Genomic DNA, 24096 nt, shown 5'->3' on the forward strand with positions numbered 1-24096 from the left:
TTGTCTTTTGTTGGGGAATTGAGAGCTAACTAAGTTTTTCCTATTTTTTGATCGCAGTGTTCCAGCCTGAACCTTGGAATCAAATCTCTCACCAGAACCTCAGGACACAGATCACTGGAACTGGATCATCAACCGTCTGTTCTGCGAGAACATACCCTGCTCAGCATACATCTGTTTAAACTTGTGGTTAATAAATTTACCTTTAATTGAACTGACACTCTGGTCTGCATTTGAGTTCTGGTTCCCTGTCCTGACAGAACGATCCGGCCATTATGGACTCAGCAGACCTAGAGCCAGTTCGCCACACGGTATCCACTCAGGGAGCAATCCTGGATCAGCACAGTACCGCGCTAAGGGAGATTATGGGAGGACTTCAGGACTTGTCTCTCCGTGTGGGAACCCTTCAGGAGTCCCTGCGAAATCCTCCTCCAGCCCCTGAACTGGCTGAATCAGCCACAGCTAACCCTGCCAGGGAACCTTGGGTTTCACCACCGGAAAGGTACGATGGGAATCTAGGTCAGTGTAAGACATTTATCATGCAATGTGGTCTAGTTTTTGCTCTCCAACCCCTCACCTATGCCACAGAGAGATCTAAGATTGCCTACCTCATCGGGTTGCTGCGAGGAGCGGCCTTGGAGTGGGCTTCAGTTCACTGGAGGAGACAGGACCAGTTTACCACCACCTATGTTGCATTTACCGCAGAGATGACCAAGGTTTTCGACCATCCGGTCCAAGGTAATGACGCTTCCATGAGATTGTTCTCTATTCACCAAGGACTCCGGAGCGTGGCGGAGTACGCCATTGAGTTCCGCACATTGGCCGTAGAGAGTGGGTGGAATGAAGCGTCCCTGCTGGCTGTGTTTATCAATAGTTTAAGTGAAAGATTGAAGGATGAACTGGTGACACATCCTGAACCTGTGAACCTGGATAATCTCATTGCTTTGACAATTCGTATAGACAATCGCTGTCGAGAGCGACGACGACAGAAACAACGCAACCCTAGCGGTGACGTAATTCCTCGCCGAAGACATCACTCCCCAGCTCCGGTAGGATCCAGATCTTTTCCTCTTCCTGTACTTCCACTGGAGCCCGTGGGGCCAGAGGAGTTCCCGGGGGCGAGCCCATGCAGCTGGGTCGGAACCGTCTCAGTGCAGATGAACGAGAACACCGTAGAGGAACAAACGCTTGCCTCTACTGTTGGACAACCAGGCCACTACATCGCCAATTGTCCTATCCGCCCGTTAAACCGGAGGGCTCGCTAGCCAGGGGGAGCATCCTAGCGAGCCGAGCAACCTTACCTCTGTCTTCCCGTCCACGAACCCTATTACATGCCACTATCTTCTGGAGGAACCAGACTCTGGAGCTCCAGGCCCTCATTGACTCTGGAGCAGACGAGAGTTTTTTGGACACCACATTAGTAAATCAGCTGGGATTAACCACGGAGCAGCTTAATGAGCCACTGGAGGCTAGTACACTTGACGGGAGGCTGCTTGCTCGAGTAACAACCCGAACCTGCCCTGTCCAGCTCCAGTTGTCAGGTAATCATTTTGAAGAAATCTCCTTTTTTCTTATTGACTCACCATTTATACCGTTAGTTTTGGGGCACTCTTGGTTAACTAGACATAATCCTCATATTGACTGGATATCTGCTAAGGTTCATAACTGGAGCTCTGCCTGTCTTGCTAGTTGTTTGCGGTCTGCTCTGCCTTTCTTCTGTAACCCGCATAGAAACCCGAACCAGACCGGCCAGACCTGTCATTAATCCCCACTGATTACCACGAGATATCGGAGGTGTTCTGTAAACAACAGGCTCTCTCACTTCCCCCACACTGACCCTATGACTGCGCCATTGACCTGTTGCCTGGATCTATGTTTCCACGGAGCCGTCTGTATAACATCTCCAGACAAGAGCGGGTGGCAATGGAGGAGTACTTTAACAATTCCCTGGCAGCTGGGATTATCCGCCCTTCGTCATCACCTCTAGGAGCCGGGTTTTTCTTTGTGGGTAAGAAAGATGGGTCCCTCCACCCGTGTATCGACTTCAGAGGTTTGAATGATATCACTGTAAAGAACAAATATCCACTACCACTCATGAACTCAGCCTTTGAATTTCTCCAGGGAGCTATAGTATTTTCGAAATTAAATCTCCGCAATGCCTACCACCTGGTCCGAATTCGTAAAGGAGATGAATGGAAGACGGCCTTCAACACCCCCCTGGGACACTTTGAGTACCTGGTTATGCCTTTTGGTCTGTCTAACTCACCTGCCGTCTTTCAGTGTCTAATCAATGACGTGCTTAGAGATATACTGGGCAGATTTGTGTATGTTTACCTGGATGATATCCTCATCTTTTCCCAGAATCAAGCAGAACATGTCCAGCATGTCCGACAGGTCCTCCATCGACTACTGGAGAACCCTCTATTTGTCAAAGCAGGGAAGTGCGAGTTTCACGCCTCCACCACCACCTTCCTCGGTCACATCATTGCCAGAGGTCAGGTGAGGATGGATCCGGAGAAGGTGAGAGCAGTCTTAGATTGGCCACGACCAGATACAAGGAAACAGCTACAGAGATTTTTGGGATTCGCTAACTTTTATAGACGTTTCATTAGAAATTACAGCCCCACTGCTGCACCATTAACTGCACTAACCTCCCCAGCTAGACCGTTTCATTGGTCCTCTGAGGCAGAAGGAGCCTTTTTGGATCTCAAGAAGAGGTTTACGTCAGCTCCCATTCTCATAAACCCTGACTCGTCCTGGCAGTTTGTTGTGGAGGTGGACACCTCGGATGTGGGAGTGGGGGCATTCCTGTCCCAGCGGTCACCCGAGGATAACAAACTTCACCCTTGTGCCTTTCTATCCCATCATTTATCTCCCACAGAAAGAAACTATGATGTCAGGAACCGGGAACTGCTGGCTGTGAAGTTGGCTCTCGAGGAGTGGCGACATTGGCTAGAGGGAGTAGATCAACCGTTCGTGGTTTGGACCGACCATAAAAACCTGGAGTACATCCGCTCGGCGAAACGGCTGAATCCTCATCAAGCCAGGTGGGCTCTTTTCTTTGGTCGCTTCAATTTTGCCCTTACCTACAGGCCCGGATCCAGAAATGTGAAGCTTGACGCATTGCCTTGGCTGTTCAAGAAGGAGGAGACTATTGCAGAACCCGACACCATAATACCAAGTCATTGGGGCAGCCATTTTGGAGATTGAGGGAGAGGTGAGAACGGCCCTTCAGCACCAGCCTGACCCAGGTAACGGCCCCCTAGGTCGTCTGTTTGTGCCTCTCTCTGTCCGTCCATCTGTATTACAGTGGGGTCACTCCTCCAGACTCTCATGCCATCCTGGAGTGGCACGCTCTTTGGCCTTCCTGCGCAGACGGTTCTGGTGGCCAGAGATGAGGAACGATGTCCAGACCTTTGTTTCTGCCTGTCCCGTCTGTGCACAGAACAAGGGTTCCAACCGACCCCCCACCCCCCCGCCCCCAGGGTACCTGCAGCCGCTTCCCATACCTCGTCATCCGTGGTCTCACTTATCACTGGATTTTGTATCTGGGCTACTTTCCAGTCCCCGCCGGATTGTTGTACCATTCAGTACGAGTACACGTCAGCCGACCAATATTTTGAGTTTTCTGTATTTTGTCTTTTGTTGGGGAATTGAGAGCTAACTAAGTTTTTCCTATTTTTTTGATCGCAGTGTTCCAGCCTGAACCTTGGAATCAAATCTCTCACCAGACCCTCAGGACACAGATCACTGGAACTGGATCACCAACCGTCTGTTCTGCGAGAACATACCCTGCTCAGCATACATCTCTGTTTAAACTTGTGGTTAATAAATTTACCTTAAATTAAACTGACACTCTGGTCTGCATTTGAGTTCTGGTTCCCGGTCCTGACATTTATATATATATATATATATATATAATTTATATGATTGCCAAATTTTGGTTTGCCTTAAAGGGTTACTCCACCCCACGGATGCGCTTTTTTCGTTGAAATCAAAGTGTAAATACATTTATAAAGCATATCCTTGCATCGCGGCTTTCACAGAAGAGTGTACACTGCTTGCATCCAGCGGATATTCTCCAGGAGGAGAAGTCGTTATTTTGGTTTTCTTCATGTACAAAAAGTACTCTCATCACTTTATAACATCACAGTTGGACAACTGCTGGCAGACTGACTATTCTGACGATGTCTTCCATACTTATTTGGACTTTGACAGTGTATCTTACTTGGCAGTCAATGGGACAAACACAAGCCTCCCAGTTTTCATCCAAAATATCTTAAATTGTGTTCCGAAGATGAACAAAGCTTTTAAAGATTTGAAATGACATGGGGGCAAGTGATTGATGACAAAATTTTAATTTTTGGGTGGAGTAACCCTTTAAACATCCCATAAAATCAAGCAAGGTGTGATTGGCTTTGTCATTCATACGATCTCTTCACATTTGAATGAATGGTTGATTAATGGCCAAATTAAACTAGGCCTACTATATGCATAAAATCTAATATCAATAGTCAAAACTATCAAGACAAACTTATGATAAAAAATGTTGAGTCACTGTGAGAAGTGCTCACTGTGTGCTCAGTCATGGAAGGAGTGATGATAGCAGGGGTTGTTTGATGTTTTCTGTCATCTTAATTCATTAGCTTGTCATGGTTTGAGTTGGTGGAGAGTGTAGGGGGCTTGAAGAGTGGTCAGTGGGCTTCTCAGAATAGATTTGCATCCTTTTAGCATTTGCAAGTGCGTGGGTTTGCATGCACATCCACATGTGAAAGGGTGTGTATATATGGTCACGCATTAGTCAGGCACTGAATCTGCTTCTTAAACATCCAACATAACAGCAATTAAAATTTATCTTAATTTGCATTACCAGTCTTCTACAAAGTCTCTAATTAGAGAATGGTCTTCACCGTCAGGGACAGTTTGTTCATCAGAGGCAGCGAATAACAGTTGATTAGAAACTCTCTGAGAGCAGCTGAAGCATTTGGAGAGACGTTCTGCCCCCTTGTGGCTGGACTGAATCTCTAATTTTATGCCAGTTCAATTCAGAACAGGACAGCAAAGCTTTGGGCACGCTGATATATGGAGAGGCTCAGAATGAGAGCGGCAGAGGGTATCTAATCTCTTCTAAGAGACTATCCAATATATACATGCATAAAAAAGGCTCTTATGCTCACCAAAGATTCATTTAAATAACTGTTTTCTATTCGGGTATTTTCTACAATTTTCACAAAAATATGAAGAATTGTTCAAATCATATTAGAGCATATTAGAGTGATTCTATCAAGATCATGTGACACGGAAGACTAAAGTAATGGTTTCTGAAAATTCTGCTTTACCATCATGTATATATACATATATGTAACCATAAGATAAAAAATAATATAAAATAATATCTGTTAGTGTTTATTGTTTTTGGGATTTAAAAGGATTTCTGTTTTGTCTAAGTTTTTGAGGGTTACCACCGTGTGGAAAATTGTTGAGGATGGGTGAAATCATATAAATCATATAAAGACCATCTCTGTATTTTTTATTTTATTTTTTTTAATTGTAATGGCACTTGCTGTTGCAGTAATACTTGATGTATTAGCACATGTATGCTTTAGCCTGTTAAATAGTTAGCTAGCTAGCAGGTAAATGTAAGAGAGAAGAATCTATGTTTTTTTAATTGTTTTAATTATTACAGTTAATTTTCAACAAAAAAAAAAAAAAAATCAAAGTCGCAATATTTATCAAGTACTGTAACCCATACTCAGAATTGGTGTTCTGCATTTAACCCATCCAAGTGCACACACACAGCAGTGAGAAGTAGTGGGCAGCTATATATCCAGCACTCGGGGAGTAACTGGGGGTTCAGTGCCTTGCTCAAGGGCATTTCAGCCATGGGTATTGAGGGTGGAAGAGAGTGCTGTTTATTCACTCCCTCCCACCTAAAACTCCTGCCAGCACCGAGACTCAAACCGGCAACGTTCTGGTTACTAGTCTGGCTCTCTAACCATTAGGCCACAGCTGCCCCAAAATAATTCAGTGGAGTTACGTGAATACTTTTTGTGTGCAAAGAAAACACAAATAATGACTTTATCCAACCAATCTTCTCTTCCCCATCAGTGTGTGTTGCAATCCATCAGAGTACCACGACCCAAAAATATCTTAATTTGTCTTCTGAAGATGAACAAAGCTCTCACAAGTTTGGAATGACAGGAGTGTGAGCAATGAATTACATAATTTTTATTTTTGGGTAAACTATCCATTTAAAAAATTTACAGTACTCATAACTCTTGGTTTCTGAAATAATGCAATCAGTTTCGTAAATGAAATGAGTTCTCAAAGCTTGTTGGGTTTTACGGTGTATAAACTTTTAATTAAATTAAGGCAAACATGATACCTTTCCACCTAAAAAATTCATTTACATCACCACTGTCATGATCCGGTCACTGCACAACCATTTATTCACCACACAGACTTTCATACAATACACAGTACACCCTGGACTTCATTTCCCATAAACCCCTGCCTAGGAACTCATTATTGAACCACACCTATTTCCTATCAGTGACACTATAAAGGTTGCACTCATCCACACTCATATTGACATTGCAAAGTCTTGTTTAGTTCTGTCTGGCATTTCCGAGCGGTTTCCTAGTGTTTGTTCCTTCCATGTTTGACTTTGGATTGTGTATACCGACTATGATTCTCTGCCACCTGCCCCGACCATTGCCTGGTACTGTTTCTGATTTTGGATGTCCCCTGCATACCTGACACAGTTATCTGATCATTGCCTGTTTGACCATTCTGTTAATAAAGTACTGCACATGGATCTGAGCGTCTCTGACTCCACGTTACAACCACAGTACTAATAAAAGTATGCTTCCTGCAGGTAGTCTCAACTTAAATTGTTCCACTTTTTGTTCATTTTAGTAAGCAGCTGCAAGCCAATAAAATTACATTCGCAGCTGAACTGCTGCAGAAAATGTAAAAAAAAAAAAAAAAAAAAAAAAAAAAATTTACTGTTGAAATAAATGACAGTTGACCTGTAGTTGTTTAACAATTGAATGTTGTTTATAGACTCATCGTGGACTGTGTTCACACTCAACTCAAGTTAGTCAATCTTCATAAATGTCTATAATTAAAAAGAATTGCTTTAGGTCAAAGACTGCTACTTTTTTGACTCATAAGATGTCTCTGAGCAAGAACCACTGACCTTAGTTGTGTCCAAATACAGTTTTTACACAAATGGATGTCATTTGCTGCAGCAGTTCAGTGTTATATGTAGCTTTTACACTTTAAAACGTCTTCATGTAGTTGTCAAATTCAAGAGCTACAGCAAAGCATGTGAAAACAGATGTCTGGAAGAAGTCCTTCATTCTACCAATTATTCAATGTGTTTAGTTTTTACTCTTGGGGGTTTGTGAGCTTACAGGGGCCTAGATTTCATCTGTAATATATGAGCCCTTAACGACATTACCTGGAAATTATCATACCAAATGCACACCTAGAGCGTAGATAGTGAAAAATTACCTCAGGGAATGTGAAGTGTGGCTGTCAATCGTCGCTCGTTGAGGAAAAAATTTACATGGGTTTAAGATGGAACACCTTATCTGTATATAAAGCACAAAGACTGTACTTTTCCTCACAAAAAATGTACTGCAGAGATACCGTGGTAAAGTGATGCTATCAGATAATAATACGATGGTACTTTGACATATATCTTTAGCAAGATACTTGAAAAATGTCATGGTGCAATCTTACCTCTCCAAATTCATTTTCATATTCTTGCTAATGCCAAGTGCCGCTGGTTCTCATGTGTCTTGCAACCTGTTTGAATATGCAGAAGTGCAACTGTCAGTGATTAATGACATTAATTTCAGTCTGTTCCTCACACAGAGCTATTGTAAAGCTTCGGAAGATCTGTGGAAAAAAAACATTTGAATCATATTTACATTTACATTAATACATTTAGCAGACACATTTGTTCAAAGCCTCTCACTTTTATGATGTTTATCTGTCTAGACAGCTTTAATATGATTTCATTATAGAGCAGCCTGAACATTTATCAAATATTTTTCTTTTGTTTTCTACAGAAGAAAGTAAGTCTTACAGGTTTGAAAGGACATGAGGATGTGTAAAAGATCACAGAACATTCATTTTGGGTGAATTATTCCTTTAAATTCAGCAAAAATAACACATCTTCTTCAAATCAGTAAACCATGCAGTATTTTCCTTTTCTTTTCTTTTTTTTTCAGTGAAAACAAGTCCAGTCATGTCACGCTGGTTCAAAAAGGCCTGTTTTGAATTTCACCCTCAATTAGGAGTGAGAAAGGCAGTTTCTGAGCCATGTAACATGAGTCACTGACATATGCATGGCTGTCTCTATCTTTTTCCCCCCTCATTCTCTTTGTGAGTTCACAGTAGTTTAGGCATAGACTGCATCTTAGGCCAGCATGGAGCAGAGAAAATTACTGGCACAGCAAATTAGGGTTGCAGGTGGTTTGGTGCCCCCCGTTGAGACATGTTAGAGCACCGAGCAGCCAGCCAAATCCATGTGCCTCACAAACACACACGTGTACATTAATATGGCAGTGATTATATTTGTCATGGGCTTCTGAATGCTATAAATGTATACGTCAGAAGATAGAGGGGGAAAAGTCTGCTTGCTGAGTGTATTCGAAAAGCAAGAGGAAAAGAGAGAAGCCATTTTCCTTTTTCATTACAAGGCTTTCTTAAATACTTCTGATTGGACAGTCACATCATTCTGTGGTCAAATATTTTAGTACAATGACCTTTACATTTTCATTTTACCATTGTTAAACAAAGAAGTCAAGGTTTCACTAGGTAATATTGCTCTTTTTTCCAGCGGCTTCAGAGTGATTAGTCACTTGACATTTATGGCTCAGCTGAACTGGTGACAAATGATTCAATTCAATTCAAGTTTATTTGTATAGCGCTTTTTACAATACAAATCATTACAAAGCAACTTTACAGAAAATTATGTTTCTACAATATTTAGTAGTAGCTAGTAGTTTGTGCACGTTTGACAGGATTTTAGAAAAATAAAAATAATAATAATAATACAAGACGTAGTCAGCTAGATGATGAACTATCAATATTATTAATTAATAGTAATTATAGGATGCAGTCACACATGTAGCAATAATTGTTAGTTCTGTTTGTTGATTCAAGGTTAGGATCATCTGGGGTCCTCTGAGGGTCAGCATCATCTCTTCTCAGGTGTTCTGGATCCAGACTGGAGCTTGTGTAAATCCTATCCCGTGGCAAAACATAGAAACAAAATAGAGACATCATTAGCATAGCTGCTGATCCAACAAAGTAAAATTAGTTTAACCCAAGCTAAAGAATAAAAATGCAGATGCAACTACACTCACAATTTAAGAGATACATTATTCGAATGCTTGGCGAAAGAGATGCGTTTTTAATCTAGATTTAAACAGAGAGAGTGTGTCTGAACCCCGAACATTATCAGGAAGGCTATTCCAGAGTTTGGGAGCCAAATGTGAAAAAGCTCTACCTCCTTTAGTGGACTTTGCTATCCTAGGAACTACCAAAAGTCCAGCGTTTTGTGACCTTAGGGTGCGTGATGGGTTGTAGCGTGGTAGAAGGCTAGTTAGGTACGCAGGAGCTAAACCATTTAGGGCCTTATAGGTAAGTAATGATAATTTGTAACAGATACGGAACTTAATAGGTAGCCAGTGCAGAGACTGTAAAATTGGGGTAATATGATCATATTTTCTTGACCTGGTAAGGACTCTAGCTGCTGCATTTTGGACTACCTGTAGCTTGTTTATTGACGAAGCAGGACAACCACCTAGAAGTCCATTACAATAGTCCAGTCTAGAGGTCATGAAAGCATGAACTAGCTTTTCTGCATCAGAAACAGATAACATGTTTCGTAGCTTGGCAATGTTTCTAAGATGGAAGAATGCGGTTTTTGTAACATTGGAAATATGATTTTCAAAAGACAAATTGCTGTCTAATATAACACCCAGATTTCTGACTGTAGAGGAAGTAACAGTACATCCGTCTAGTTGCAGATTGTAATCTACAAGATTCTGTGTGGTGTTTTTTGGTCCAATAATTAATATCTCTGTCTTATCCGAATTTAATTGGAGAAAATTATTTGTCATCCAATCTTTTACATTTTTAACACACTCTGTTAGCTTAGATAATTGGGAAGTTTCATCTGGTCTCGTTGAAATATATAGCTGAGTATCATCAGCATAACAGTGGAAGCTAATTCCGTATTTTCTAATAATATTACCAAGGGGCAACATGTATATTGAAAATAGAAGGGGACCTAGGACGGATCCTTGTGGCACTCCATATTTTACTGATGATAAATGAGATGACACCCCATTTAAGTAAACAAAATGGTAGCGATCGGACAGGTAGGATCTAAACCATCATAGAGCCTGCCCTTGAATACCTGTATAGTTTTGTAATCGATCTATGAGTATGTCATGATCTATGGTGTCGAACGCAGCACTAAGATCAAGTAAGACTAGAAATGAGATGCAGCCTTGATCTGACGCAAGAAGCAGGTCATTTGTAATTTTAACAAGTGCAGTTTCTGTGCTATGGTGGGGCCTAAAACCTGACTGAAATTCTTCATACAGATCATTTTTATGCAGGAAGGTGCTCAATTGAGCAGACACAACTTTTTCTAAAATTTTAGACATAAATGGAATATTTGAAATAGGCCTATAATTTGCCAGTACACTAGGATCTAGTTTTGGTTTCTTAATAAGAGGCTTGATAACCGCCAGCTTGAATGGTTTTGGGATGTGACCTAAAGATAACGACGAGTTAATGATATTGAGAAGCGGTTCTTCGGCTACAGGTAACAGCTCTTTTAGTAATTTAGTGGGTACAGGATCTAATAAACATGTTGTTGGTTTAGATACAGTGATAAGTTTATTTAGCTCTTCCTGTCCTATATTTGTAAAGCACTGCAGTTTATTTTTGGGTGCGATTGATGAAACTGAAGTGTTAGACGCTGTAGAATCTACATTCGCTATTGTATTTCTAATGTTATCTATTTTATCAGTGAAGAAATTCATAAAGTCATTACTATTTAACGTTGGTGGAATATTTGAATCAGGTGGCGTCTGGTAATTTGTTAATTTAGCCACTGTGCTAAATAAAAACCTTGGATTGTTTTGGTTATTTTCAATGAGTTTGTGGATATGCTCTGCCCTAGCAGTTTTTAGAGCCTGTCTATAGCTGGACATACTGTTTTTCCATGCAATTTTAAAAACTTCCAAGTTAGTTTTTCTCCATTTGCGTTCAAGACTACGAGTTACTTTCTTGAGAGAGTGAGTATTACTGTTATACCATGGCACAGTACGTTTTTCTCTAACCTTTTTCAATTTGATGGGGGCAACAGCTTCTAATGTATTAGAGAAAATAGTGCCCATGTTGTCAGTAATTTCGTCTAATTCATGTGTATTTTTGGGTACAAATAGCAGTTGAGATAGATCAGGCAGGTTATTTGCGAATCTGTCTTTGGTGGCTGGAACAATAGTTCTGCCCAGACGGTAACGCTGAGACATATAGTTAATATCAGTTATACGCAGCATGCACGATACAAGGAAATGGTCTGTAATATCATCACATTGGGGTACAATATCTATAGCAGTAAGATCGATTCCATGCGATATAATTAGATCTAGTGTATGATTAAAATGATGAGTGGGCCCGGTGACATTTTGCTTGACTCCAAAGGAGTTTATTAGGTCAGTAAACGCAAGTCCTAATGTATCATTTGCATTATCAACGTGAATATTAAAATCTCCCATGATTAGCGCCTTATCAACTGTAACTAGAAGGTCTGAGAGGAAATCTGCAAATTCTTTTAGGAATTCTGTATACGGCCCTGGTGGTCTATACACAGTAGCCAGAGCAAGAGATACATTAGATTTCTTTTGCATGTCTGACAGTGTAACATTTAGCAGAAGTATTTCAAAAGAGTTAAACCTGTATCCTGTTTTCTGGGTAACATTGAGAATATCACTATATATTGTTGCAACACCTCCTCCACGACCAGTCTGACGGGGCTCATGCTTATAACAGTAGTTTGGTGGAGTAGACTCATTTAGACCAAAATAATCATTTGGTTTTAGCCAGGTTTCAGTCAAGCAGAGTACATCAAAACTATTTTCTGTGATCATTTCATTTACAATACCTGCTTTGGGTGTGAGTGATCTAATATTTATGAGCCCAAACTTTAAAAATTGTTTTTGTTCATTTACTTTACATTTTTCGGGTTTAATTACGATAAGATTTTTTCTAGATCCTACATTATATTTTGACCTCACTATTCGGGGAACAGACACAGTCTTAATAGTTTTTACAGCACAAGTACTTTTATCATTTAAGCGGGTGGAACAAAACTCATCATAATAGTTATTAGAGAATTGTCTTACTAGTCACATGGAGCGAAGTGTCCTGGAGATGTTGTCAGAGAGCAGCTCCGCTCCGACTCTGCTGGGGTGTAATCCATCAGCGCGAAACAGCCTAGGACGCTCCCAGAAAAGATTCCAGTTATTAACAAATAGCAGTTTCTGTTCTTTACACCATGACAACAACCATTCATTTAAAGCAAAAAGTCTACTGAACCTTTCGTGTCCTCGTCGATACGTGGGCAGTGGTCCTGACACGACGATCGTCGCCGCGGGCGTCGTGCTGCGAACCGTCTCGATCAGGCTGCTGAAGTCCCTCTTCAGCGTCTCCGTCTGCCGCAGCGTGGTGTCATTAACCCCGGCGTGAAGCACGACCGCTCTGGGGCTCTCGTCGACCTTCAGGATCGCGGGTATCTGCGCAGAAACATCGAGAACACGAGCACCAGGCAAACAATGAGTGTGCACTTTACCTTCGGCTAACGTAGCACTTACGTGTCGGACGATGGAGTCTCCGATGATCACAGCGTCGCGTCCTGTCTCGCGGAGGGGAGCGAAGCGGTTCCGGATGGAGATGTCGAAGGCAGGAGGGGGAGAAGTCGTCGCCCGGGACCCGGCTCGCGTCCTCCGCTGTGGATGCACCCAGGGTCCGTGGTGTCCCGGCGTCACAGTGAAGGACATCTGGGAAGATCGCGTCCTGGGTGCACCGGGCCTGTGCAGAGAAACACACGGAGTAGACGTGGTGGGACTGTTAACAGATCGCTGTATACTTACCCCGGACTTGTGAGCGTCAGCCCGGGATGATTCCAGCGCGATTCTCCGCTCTCTCAGCTGGGCCTGCCTCACCTCCAGGTCACGAATCTGCTTTCCCACGGCCTCGAGCTCGAGCTGCACAGAGTGGAGACATTCATCCGCCATTAAAGCAAGTAACAGTGAGTACAGCAGTGGTAATGTGTGTGAATAGAGTATTAGCAATGTTAGCGCAGTTAGCTGCAACCACGCCGCTGATGCTAACGGGCTAAAAGCTAATAGCGGACCCGGGAGATCAAAATAAAACTAGTGATAGCGAGGCGCTCTGATTGTTTTTGTTGTAGAATACAATAGAGGATATATTCACACGTTATATAAACGGAAACGATGATGTATACAATTGATTTTTGAGTTAAAAATAGTCAAATAGATTCAATATCAAGAGCAAAAGGTTTAAAATTGCATAGTTTGGGGTGATTCCAGGACAAGGACAAACATCATTAAAGTGAATCTTAATTGTAATGGATAGGTTTTTTTGTAGAATTTCACACCAGTTTAATATAATTTCTCTCTGCAGTCTCTTTCCTCTAATTTCAAATCGATAAATTAGCTTTTATCCAAAGTGACCAACACTGAATTCAAGGTAAGCATTTATATGTTCCCTAAAATTAATAATGCTCTTGAAAGAAGCTACTTATGCTGCATATATTTGATCATTATATTTGAAAACAGTAATATTGTGAAAGATTTTTACAATTTTAAATAACTCATGTCTATTTTAAAAAGTATGTTTAAAAAGTTTATTCCTGTGATTGCAAAGCTGAATTTTCCAATGATCCATTGGATCATAACCATACATTTGATACTTTATTTTTTATTTTTTTCGGGATTCTTTGATGAATTAAAAATTCAAACTTTACTTTTGATACATTTGATGCATCTTTGCAGGCTGAAATATTAACAGCTTTAAAAACAAACAAACAAAAAACTCCAAGCTTTTGAACAGTAGTGTATTTGGCCATATAAAATGTGGGATAAAGTTTGGTCAGTGTACATAATAATAATGGACGATGTACATCATCTTTTACTAAGGTTAACTCCCAGTCCATAGTTTGCACTCTATTCTGACTACCTGCATTCAAAAGAAATAGAGAGAAGGAGAGAAGGTGGACTCCAGCCCATCTATTCTTGTGTATTCTCCTCACGGGAAGATGACCTTGAGGTGAAGCTGTTAGTGCCACATGCAGCACACAGCATTACAATGGCCACTGGCCCACATCATTCCCTGTCCTATCAGCTTTCTCCTGCGTGCTCACACACACGTCTGTATATGAGATCAGTGAGGAGAGATAGAGGTCTATTTGCACGCACATGCACACGCACACGCACACACACACACACACACACAGGTTTTTGTCTCAAAGCGATGGCAGACATGAGAAATATTGTCTTTGACCTTCTTTCCATGGAAGTAACACTAAAGTCTGCAGCATTCAAGGGAAGAATACAAAAAGGACCAAATATAAATAGAGAAAGAATTAAATAAACAGGTTCTTCATAACATGTACAAGGTAATGTAATGCTAACATAATGCAATGTTACATTCAAATAGTGTAACATTCACACACATAGTGATGCTGCTTTTCCTAAAATGCACTTTTGGAGAGTTCACCTAAAAATAAGCATTCTGTCGTCATTTACTCACCCTGATATCAATCCAAACTCCTGTGCCTTTTTTTATTCTGCATAACACAAAAAAATGTTTCAGCTGTTTTTGTCCGGAGCCAATAAGTTAAGTTAGTTATACAACCATTACAGCAATACAACCACTTTGCAATATATATATATATATATATATATATATATATATATATATATATATATATATATATATATATATATATATATATATATACAGTACAGACCAAAAGTTTGGAAACATTACTATTTTTAATGTTTTTGAAAGAAGTTTCTTCTGCTCATCAAGCCTGCATTTATTTGATCAAAAATACAGAAAAAAATGTAATATTGTGATATATTATTACAATTTCAAATAATTGTTTTTAAATTTATTATACTTTAAATTATCATTTATTTCTGTGATGCAAAGCTGAATTTTTAGGATCATTATCACATGATTCTTTAGAAATCATTCTAATATGATGATTCATTATCAAAGTTGGAAACAGTTCTGCTGCTTAATATTTTTTCAGAACATGTGATCCTTTTTTAGGATACTTTGATGAATAAAAAGTAAAAAAAAAAAAAAAAAAAGAAGCTATGTTTTTAAAATATAAATATTTTGTAATAACAATATACACTACTAGTCAGTAATTTGGGGTCAGTAATTTTTTTTTTCTTACTTTTTTTAAATAAAATTAAGACTTTTATTCAGCAAGGATGTGTTAAATTGATAAAAAGTGATAGTAAAGAAAATATATTATTTGAATATATATTATTAGAATTGTTTTTTTTATTTTGAATAAATGCAGTTCTTTTTAACCTTTTAATCATCAAATATATTAGACAGCAGAACTGTTTCCAACACTCATAATAACTCTGAATATTAAAATGATTTCTAAATTATCATGTGATAGACTGGATGTTACACTGAAGGCTGGAGTAATGATGCTGAAAATTCAGCTTTGCATCACAGGAATAAATTATTTTTTTTAAGTATATTCAAATAGAAAACTATTATTTTAAGTTGTAATAATATTTCACAATATTATTGTTTCTGTATTTTTGATCAAATAAATGCAGGCTTGATGAGCAGAAGAAACTTCTTTCAAAAACATTAAAAATAGTAATATTTCCAAACTTTTGGTCTGTACTGTATATATATATATATATATATATATATATATATATATACACACACACACACAAACAGATATACACACACAAAATATTGCACTTTGCATATATAATTTTGAATTAGTCTTTATATTTTCAGTTTTCATTTTAATTTTTGTTAACTTTTTTATAATTCTGTAATGTGCTGTCATTTTTTATTACTATTAAGTTCTTATTTCAGCTCTATTTCCATTAACATAAATTTATGTTTAATGTACACAAATATAATATTATTATATAGTTATAGTTAACAATAGTCCTGTCACAGACTGTATCAAATATGATGACACAAAACTCAAGCGAGAACCAATGAGGTTTGTCGTTTATAGTTGACATTTGAGATTTGTGTCACCATATTTAATGTAAGCTGATCAACCTTATTGTCCAATCTTGGAGTAAATCAAATGGCCTATTTTGTCCTAAAATGCTGTATTGTTGTGGATATCATGTTTTACTAACACAGGTTAGAAACAACCACGGCCATGCTTCCGATAACTGTTGATCTTGGCGCTTAAGAGCATTTTTTACGAGTCATTTTATGGTTGTTTGTTATTGTTTCACGTGTGTTTCCCAAAAAACATATAAACATACATACCGTATATATATATATATATATATATATATATATATATACGATTACAGTATATAATATAGAGACATTATTTCCAGGTCCAATACATTGCTGGTTTTCGTGCAAGTCAGCAAGTCACTGACATATTGTTCTCCCCAGTTTTTTTTAAGCATATTTCCTACATTATTTATTATTATTTTTTTTTTAGTCATTTAATTTAGATGTGTATTTATATTTTTTCTGCACCTTTTAATTAGTTAATTTATAAATAAAACAACATCAAAAAACAAGCAATAAAATGTACAATAAAGTGCAATCAAATCCTTAAATTATTATTACATTGCACTGTGTAATCTGCCGATTGTCTTGCAGGTGACCACATAAATCTGTCTTCTTACGATGCACCTAGGGCTTTACGATTACTCCAGAGCACTTGTAGGTTTATGATGATTTTCAAGTACTACTTAAGTTACGAAGCTTTTGAGAAACAGACTGTAATATTAAGATCAGTCATATGATTTTTTGTACAAACTTCTTAGGTTTACAAAGATTTTGGGAAACACAGCCCAGGGCCGTTTGAAAGTCCTTGGACACAAAACAAACTCTTTTGAGTTTAAAATGCATATTTAATAGTCTCTAGTCTATTAATTTATTTCTGTGCTCTTAAATTTTTGCTTTAATAGCACTGCACCTATGTGAATAGTTAAGACACAAAAAATGGTAAGTATGTAGTGGTGACCATTTTAAGGCCTTCTCTACTGAACTGCTGTGAAACACTGACACTTCAGTCAAGGGGAACGCCACCTCACACAGAATGGGTTGCAATGCAACCCTTACTTTCATTAAATATAGAGGGAATTAATGAAGTTGGTGGGAAAGAGTGCAAGAGAGAGAGGAGCAATGAATAGAACATTTTCAGGTGCAAAATGTCATAAATCTTTTGTAATTTAGAGCTTTCCCTCAATTCTATTAGTTGGGTAGTTTGACGAATATTCCCTGACACATCAACGACAGAAAAAGAAAATGAGGCCTGCAAATCCAGACAGGTAATATGACTTGGCTTGCCCTAATTATGTATGAAGACAGCTAAGACCCAGAGTTAAATGGAAGAGAGAGCGAGAGAAAGAGATTGAAAAGTGTGTGAGAGAGACATGAAGAGGAAGCAACAGCTTGTTCCTCTAAAATCCTCAAGATTACAATTGCTAATTTATTGTGAAAACCACTCCATCAGCTTGGCAGGCTGTGGCTTTGCATAAGAACTCGAGAACATGCGCGCAAACACTGGCATGTTGAACTTCACATTGCATAAATTAATCTTCTGACTGGCTGAGATCATTCTGAGAAGGAGGAGGGCGTCTGACTCAGGGAAAGAATGATGCTGAAAGAGTAACATCAGGTTTTCTGAAGATGCCAACGTGGGGAACATGCACATGCACAGCAGTAGATGTTCAGTGGAGACCAAAATTAACAAACATTTCATGTTCAGTTAGCATTTCTCGCTCGAGAGAGTAATTTGTAGGCTGCGGTTGATCACTGTTTAATAGTTAACTGTCAGTTTCTGGTTCAAAGAATGAAATATAATTTTGTGTTTTTATAAAAATAACATAAAATGAAATTAATAGTGAGTACCTTTTTGTCTAAGACTTGCACTCAACTGCAGCTTGACTATGCCTTTTTGCAAGGTATGTAACCTGGTTTGTGAAAGACTCATTTCTACTGCAGGTTATGAGATGTACTCATCATAGATGGAAATATCATTCATACTAACTCTGATGCACTCTCTTGAGATCTATGCAACAGACGGCAGCCAGTCAGTGTGACAAATCACTGAAATAACTGTGTGATTTAAACCTTTAAAAATATGCTGCAAGAACACAGATGTGCTAAAACAATAAAACAAAGAAAGAGTGAGAACTGTTGTCTTTTCAATATGAAGAAATTGATTAAAAAAAAAAAAAAGTCACTGTTATACATTTTTGGAGGCATTGTTTCAGTGCTATTTCAGTAATCATTCAGTTTAGAAATCTAGAATGGACTGACAACTGACAAGTACTTGTTCACACTACTAAATGCATATATTTCTCAACCAATGTGTTTGCAACCAGACTCTAGCCGTATGAAGAGGCACTATACATAAATTTACAGATCCACCTGCCATCAGTGTGATAAACTCTGTGCTCAATTCTGAAAGCATTTTAAGGTTGATTTTGTAAATGTTTTCATCAAATATTTAAGTGCTGTGTCTGAATTTCATTCTAAGTTAAATGTGTCTCATGCTTAACTACTCTATCCTGTAATGAGTCCACTGGAACTTTTATATCTAGTTCATCCTTCCATTATGGACAGTAAGCCAAAACTGTTTATCATCATTCTGCTGAAGAATTGTATTAATATGTGATATTGTTACTGGGTGAACAGTTCATAATTTACCTATATTCCATATTACAGTTTTTCCCAATTGCTAAAACACAAAAAGTGAATGCCCAGATCAAAGCGTCAAAACCGTACCGTTTGCATGCATGTCTTACACACAGGCACCAAATGAATAAACACATTGTAGGCATTGCACTGCAAACAATTATGCAACACACGGTGCAAAACACTACACACAGAGTGTTGTATGTTACACACGTTGGAAAATGAGGAAACACTTTGCATACAGCACATCCATTCAATAATAAAAACACATGCGACAATAGCAACACCCCCGCACACACAGTAAAACACTTAACCGGTAATTGAACAGCAATCAGTCACAGCTGTAGCACTATAAATAGAACTCAGGTATGCGCACCTGTCGTGATACAATTGCGAATATGGAGGCCGAAGGACCAAGGGGAAGGAGAAGACGAGGAAGAGATGGGGGAAGAGGGAGAGGAGATCGAGGAAGAGATGGGGGACGAGGGAGAGGAGATCGAGGAAGAGATGGGGGAAGAGGGAGAGGAGATCGAGATGGGGGAAGAGGGAGAGGAGAACGAGATGGGGGAAGAGGGAGAGGAGAACAAGATGGGGGAAGAGGGAGAGGAGAAAGAGATGGGGGAAGAGGGAGAGGAGAACGAGGACGAGATGGGGGAAGAGGGAGAGGAGAACGAGGACGAGATGGGGGAAGAGGGAGAGGAGAATGAGATGGGGGAAGAGGGAGAGGAGATCAAGATGGGGGAAGAGGGAGAGGAGAACGAGGACGAGATGGAGGAAGAGGGAGAGGAGATCGAGATGGGGGAAGAGGGAGAGGAGAACGAGATGGGGGAAGAGGGAGAGGAGATCGAGATGGGGGAAGAGGGAGAGGAGATCGAGATGGGGGAAGAGGGAGAGGAGAACGAGGAAGAGACGTGGGAAGAGGGAGAGGAGAATGGCACCAACCTGAACGGGAACCAGGCAGACGCACAACTATCACTGACGACATCAGGGCCACTGTGGTGGACCATGTCATCAACCATGGCCTGACTATGAGGGAGGCCGGGCAGAGGGTCCGGCCCAACCTCAGCCGCTTCACGGTAGCCAGCATCATTCGGACATACCGACAAGAAAACAGGTATGTCCTGAATTAATGCCAAAGGACTGCACAGTACCCACACAGCAAATTGTCTAGTGTTAGTGTAGATTTTCCAGTGTTACAGTAATTTAACACTTTTACAGTGGTTTACATATAAACCCTGGGGGAGTGTTAATTTGACTGTAACTCTGAGAGTGTTAAATTTGCGTTTTCAAATTTGCTGTGCATCAGCGTTCTGCCTGAATCTGGTTATACAGTATTTCACCACGTACAGTATGACAGTACGGGATGGGGAACAGAACCTAACCATCGACACTAATCATGCATTGTTTGCAGAACTGCCAGGCGACCTGCCGTGGGAGGGAGGCAACGAGGTTCACCCATGCCCAGGAACTGGCCGTTGTCAACCTTGTGGTGGCAAACAACACCATCACCCTGCGCCAATTGCGTGAGCGCATCCTCGAAGACCAGGCAATTTTCCACAATGTGCACAGTGTCAGTACGACGACACTCGCCCGGGTCCTGCGGGAACACCACGTCAGCATGAAACAACTTTACAAGGTTCCATTTGAGAGGAACAGTGTTGCAGTCAAGAACCTTCGCTATGACTATGTGCAGGTGAGTGCCACAGTACCACTACAATGGCAGTTGTGTGTTTACATGGATAGATACCTTGCAGTCGCCCCCCCACTGCAAAAAAAAAATACTTAAAAATTTTGTTCCATTGGCAAAAAGGTCACATTTATCTTGTTTTTATGTAAAATAAGCTTACCATCTAGATTGTTTTAAGGCTGGTTCACACGGCAGGATAATTAGGCCGATTTTAGCCCCGATTGACACCTTCCGACAATCTTAAGGATGCTCCGATTATCGTAAAATAATCTGATCAGATATTCCTGCCGTGTGTGGTGTGTTAAGACTGCTCTCCTCTGCTTGGAAGGACGTTGGGACCGCTCCTATCTCAAATCGGGGATATCCAACATGTTGGATTAATTTGGCCCGATTTCTTCTCGTGTGTGGTGTCCCCCGAGGACAAACGATCACGCAGCCTGTGGAATGTGGCGTGTAGCCAATCAGAAAGCGAGGTGACGAGGCGGCGAGGAAGTACCGGGAAACAAAATCAAAACAGCCGGCGTCATGGCGCACCAGAAAGTCCGGTGTACGTCGGAGATGAAGGACTTTGTCTCCACTTCTTTGACCATCGCCTTTTCTTTTTTTTCTTATGTTTTTTTTTCGGTTACAGACAAAGGACAAACTATGGCCACTGCATCCTCTTCGTCCGCCATGATTGTTTACTCTGAAGTCACGGTTGATCTCGAGGGATTTTGCGAGATTTCCCGTCTGACCTGGGAATGTTCGGGAGTCAAATCGGTTCGTGTGTGATGTGTTGATTTTGCCGTGTGGCTGCACACCACACACTGTACGACCAACACTGTTAAACCCGTGATTTTTTATCGCCGTGTGTGGGGTCTCTCAGGTTTGGAAAATCGGCCAACAATTTTAAAATCATCCCGTGTGAACCAGGCATTACCTGAAAACTTTTTTGCCAATAGAACAAGATTTTTATCCGAATGTGTCCAACCCAATCCACAGTCATTGTGCGACATTGTAGAGGCAGTACCGCTGTATTCAGGAACACAATAGTGACATTTTGGTATATGCATGTTCTGTTAGACTGTCCTGGCCTTCGATGCGGCAGCCCAGCAACATGAGTACATCTACATAGATGAAGCTGGGTTCAATCTGGCAAAAACCAGACGTCGGGGCCGGAACATCATCGGCCAAAGGGCCATCGTGAACATCCCCGGGCAGCGCGGGGGCAACATCACCATGTGTGCCGCCATTAGTGGTCAAGGGGTCCTCCATCACCATGCCACCCTAGGACCCTACAACACTGCACACCTACTGGCATTTCTCCATGCACTACATGCTGTGGTCACACAGGACAGACCAGGGCAGCCCATGTTTGTTGTCATCTGGGATAATGTCAGTTTCCACCGGGCTGCTCTTGTCCGGGACTGGTTTGCCAACCACGACCATTTTGTGGTGTTGCACCTGCCCCCTTATTCCCCGTTCCTAAATCAGATCGAGGAATTCTTTTCGGCATGGCGGTGGAAGGTCTATGACCGCCTACCACATGTACGCGTGCCGCTCCTGCGAGCGATGGAGGAGGCATGTGGGGACATCGAGGTGGCGTCGATCCATGGGTGGATACGCCACACACGGAGATATTTTCCCCGTTGCCTGGCAAGGGAAGACATTGCCTGTGATGTGGACGAGGTGCTGTGGCCTGACCCCAATCGACGACGAGATCCCTGACATGGACCTGCAATAGAAACACCTACACCAGATGTTCAATACTTATAGTAGTTCTGCACCTGTAGACTGAGTTTTGGTTGTGGAAATAAACACGGTTTACAGACTACAAATGTAGGCAGTGTCTTGAATACAGTTGACCTGTGTGTTGTGTTTGCTTTGACTGTTTATATTGCATGTGCATGTGTGTTTCCTATCGATCTGAAGATGGCCTTTTGAAGTTAGAGTGTTACGTTTTGATTGCAGAATGTTATTTTACATTGGCAGTTAGATGTTGATCTCCAAGTGCTGTGTCAAGAAATCTTGTGTGTTGAGTTTTGAGACAATGAGCCAAATTTTTAATTTTGTGTAAGCAATTGAAAAAAACTGTAAAAATAATACATTTAAGCACGGAGTAATATTAATTAACTACATGTGCTTACTATATGGTCAGGGTTAGGATTAGGGTTTGGCTTAGGGTTACTTGCTTATAGTTATGCATAATTAATTATGCATAATTAATTGTTATCACAATAGTTAATACATGTGTAACAAGGACACCTTAAAATAAAGTGTTACCAAATAATTTCTTACATTAAAAAAGTCTGTAGTAAAATAGTCTAATACAAATTAAAAGACACAAATATATATAGCATGCATTTTGAATTATTTATACTTCAAACATCTGCTGTAATGCATTGAATTATTAATTTAAAGTTCCCCTATTATAAAATTAGGGGAACAAAGTTTCCTGATATTGTTTTAGGAGTCTTCTACAAGAGGTTTACATGCATGCAAGGTTGAAAAACGCTTTTGTTTTCTCAAAATATGCATTCAATATCACCTCATTTTCCAATGATTCTCAATCAAGTCATTAAAAACAGTTCTAAGATTCAGTCTCTCTAAACCCCTACTTTCCATTTTCCATTTTTAACTGTAAAAGAGTAAAAAACACTTGCAAGTGTTAAAATTGTTTGTAGATTGTGTACGCTTGACTGACAGATGGGAGGCTGAATACTGTTCCTCCGATTCCTGCAGTCACTTTGCCAAATACAGTGCTACACACAGTTGCTATGGAGCCAGGTGGAGCCAATGCTGCAACATAGCACTCCAGGCTAAATAATGAAATGTAAATGAGGGGGATAGGAAGTTGGGTAAAGACAGAAGGTAGCACAGAGCTCAAGAGAAATCGCCACGGAGATCAGGCTATCTTCTGACTCACACATTTTCCCTCACCTCCACCTTATCTCTTCAGCCTCAGGTGGAGTTGAATAAACATGCAATCCCAGTGCAAGGACTTCAAATCTCAGTATCTTGACTGGTCTTGAGGTGCTATTGTTGGAACCACACAAGACAAAGATGGATCTATTCTGAAACTACAAATATTGCTTTCGAATATTTGAGCTCATTAAAAAAAAAAAAAAAAAAAGAATATTTAAATATTAGTTTATCTATATGATGTTTGATAAGAAATATTTTTTTTATTATTAAACATTATTTCTGTCACCATTTCCAAACAATCTTAACACAACAAGCTTATAAATTATAGCATGTTTTTTTTTTTTGTCATTCAAAAAAATACAAGTAAAAAAAAAAAAAAAAACAGCCCTCCCAAGTCGTGTGTCCTGACGCCAGGTCTGAACCAAGTGAAGACTTTAGTATAGATAAAATTTAGCTATTTGCATAGCAATTCATTAAAAATACTACTATTTTTACTTATT

General features: G+C 40.1%; 1 protein-coding gene across 1 annotated transcript; it reads right to left on the reverse strand.

Annotated features, from left to right (window-relative positions):
- Positions 1 to 9194: 9194 nt before the first annotated feature.
- On the reverse strand, positions 9195 to 13229 carry LOC132119076 (uncharacterized). The gene is made up of 2 exons (XM_059528826.1): positions 12438 to 13229; positions 9195 to 9259 (listed from the first exon to the last, which is right to left on the reverse strand). The coding sequence occupies exon 1, from the start codon at positions 13089 to 13091 to the stop codon at positions 12441 to 12443; it is 651 nt and encodes a 216-aa protein (XP_059384809.1). The 5' UTR covers positions 13092 to 13229; the 3' UTR covers positions 9195 to 9259; positions 12438 to 12440.
- Positions 13230 to 24096: the final 10867 nt, after the last annotated feature.

This window comes from Carassius carassius, chromosome 38 (assembly GCF_963082965.1).
Source record: "Carassius carassius chromosome 38, fCarCar2.1, whole genome shotgun sequence".
NCBI lineage: Eukaryota > Metazoa > Chordata > Actinopteri > Cypriniformes > Cyprinidae > Carassius > Carassius carassius.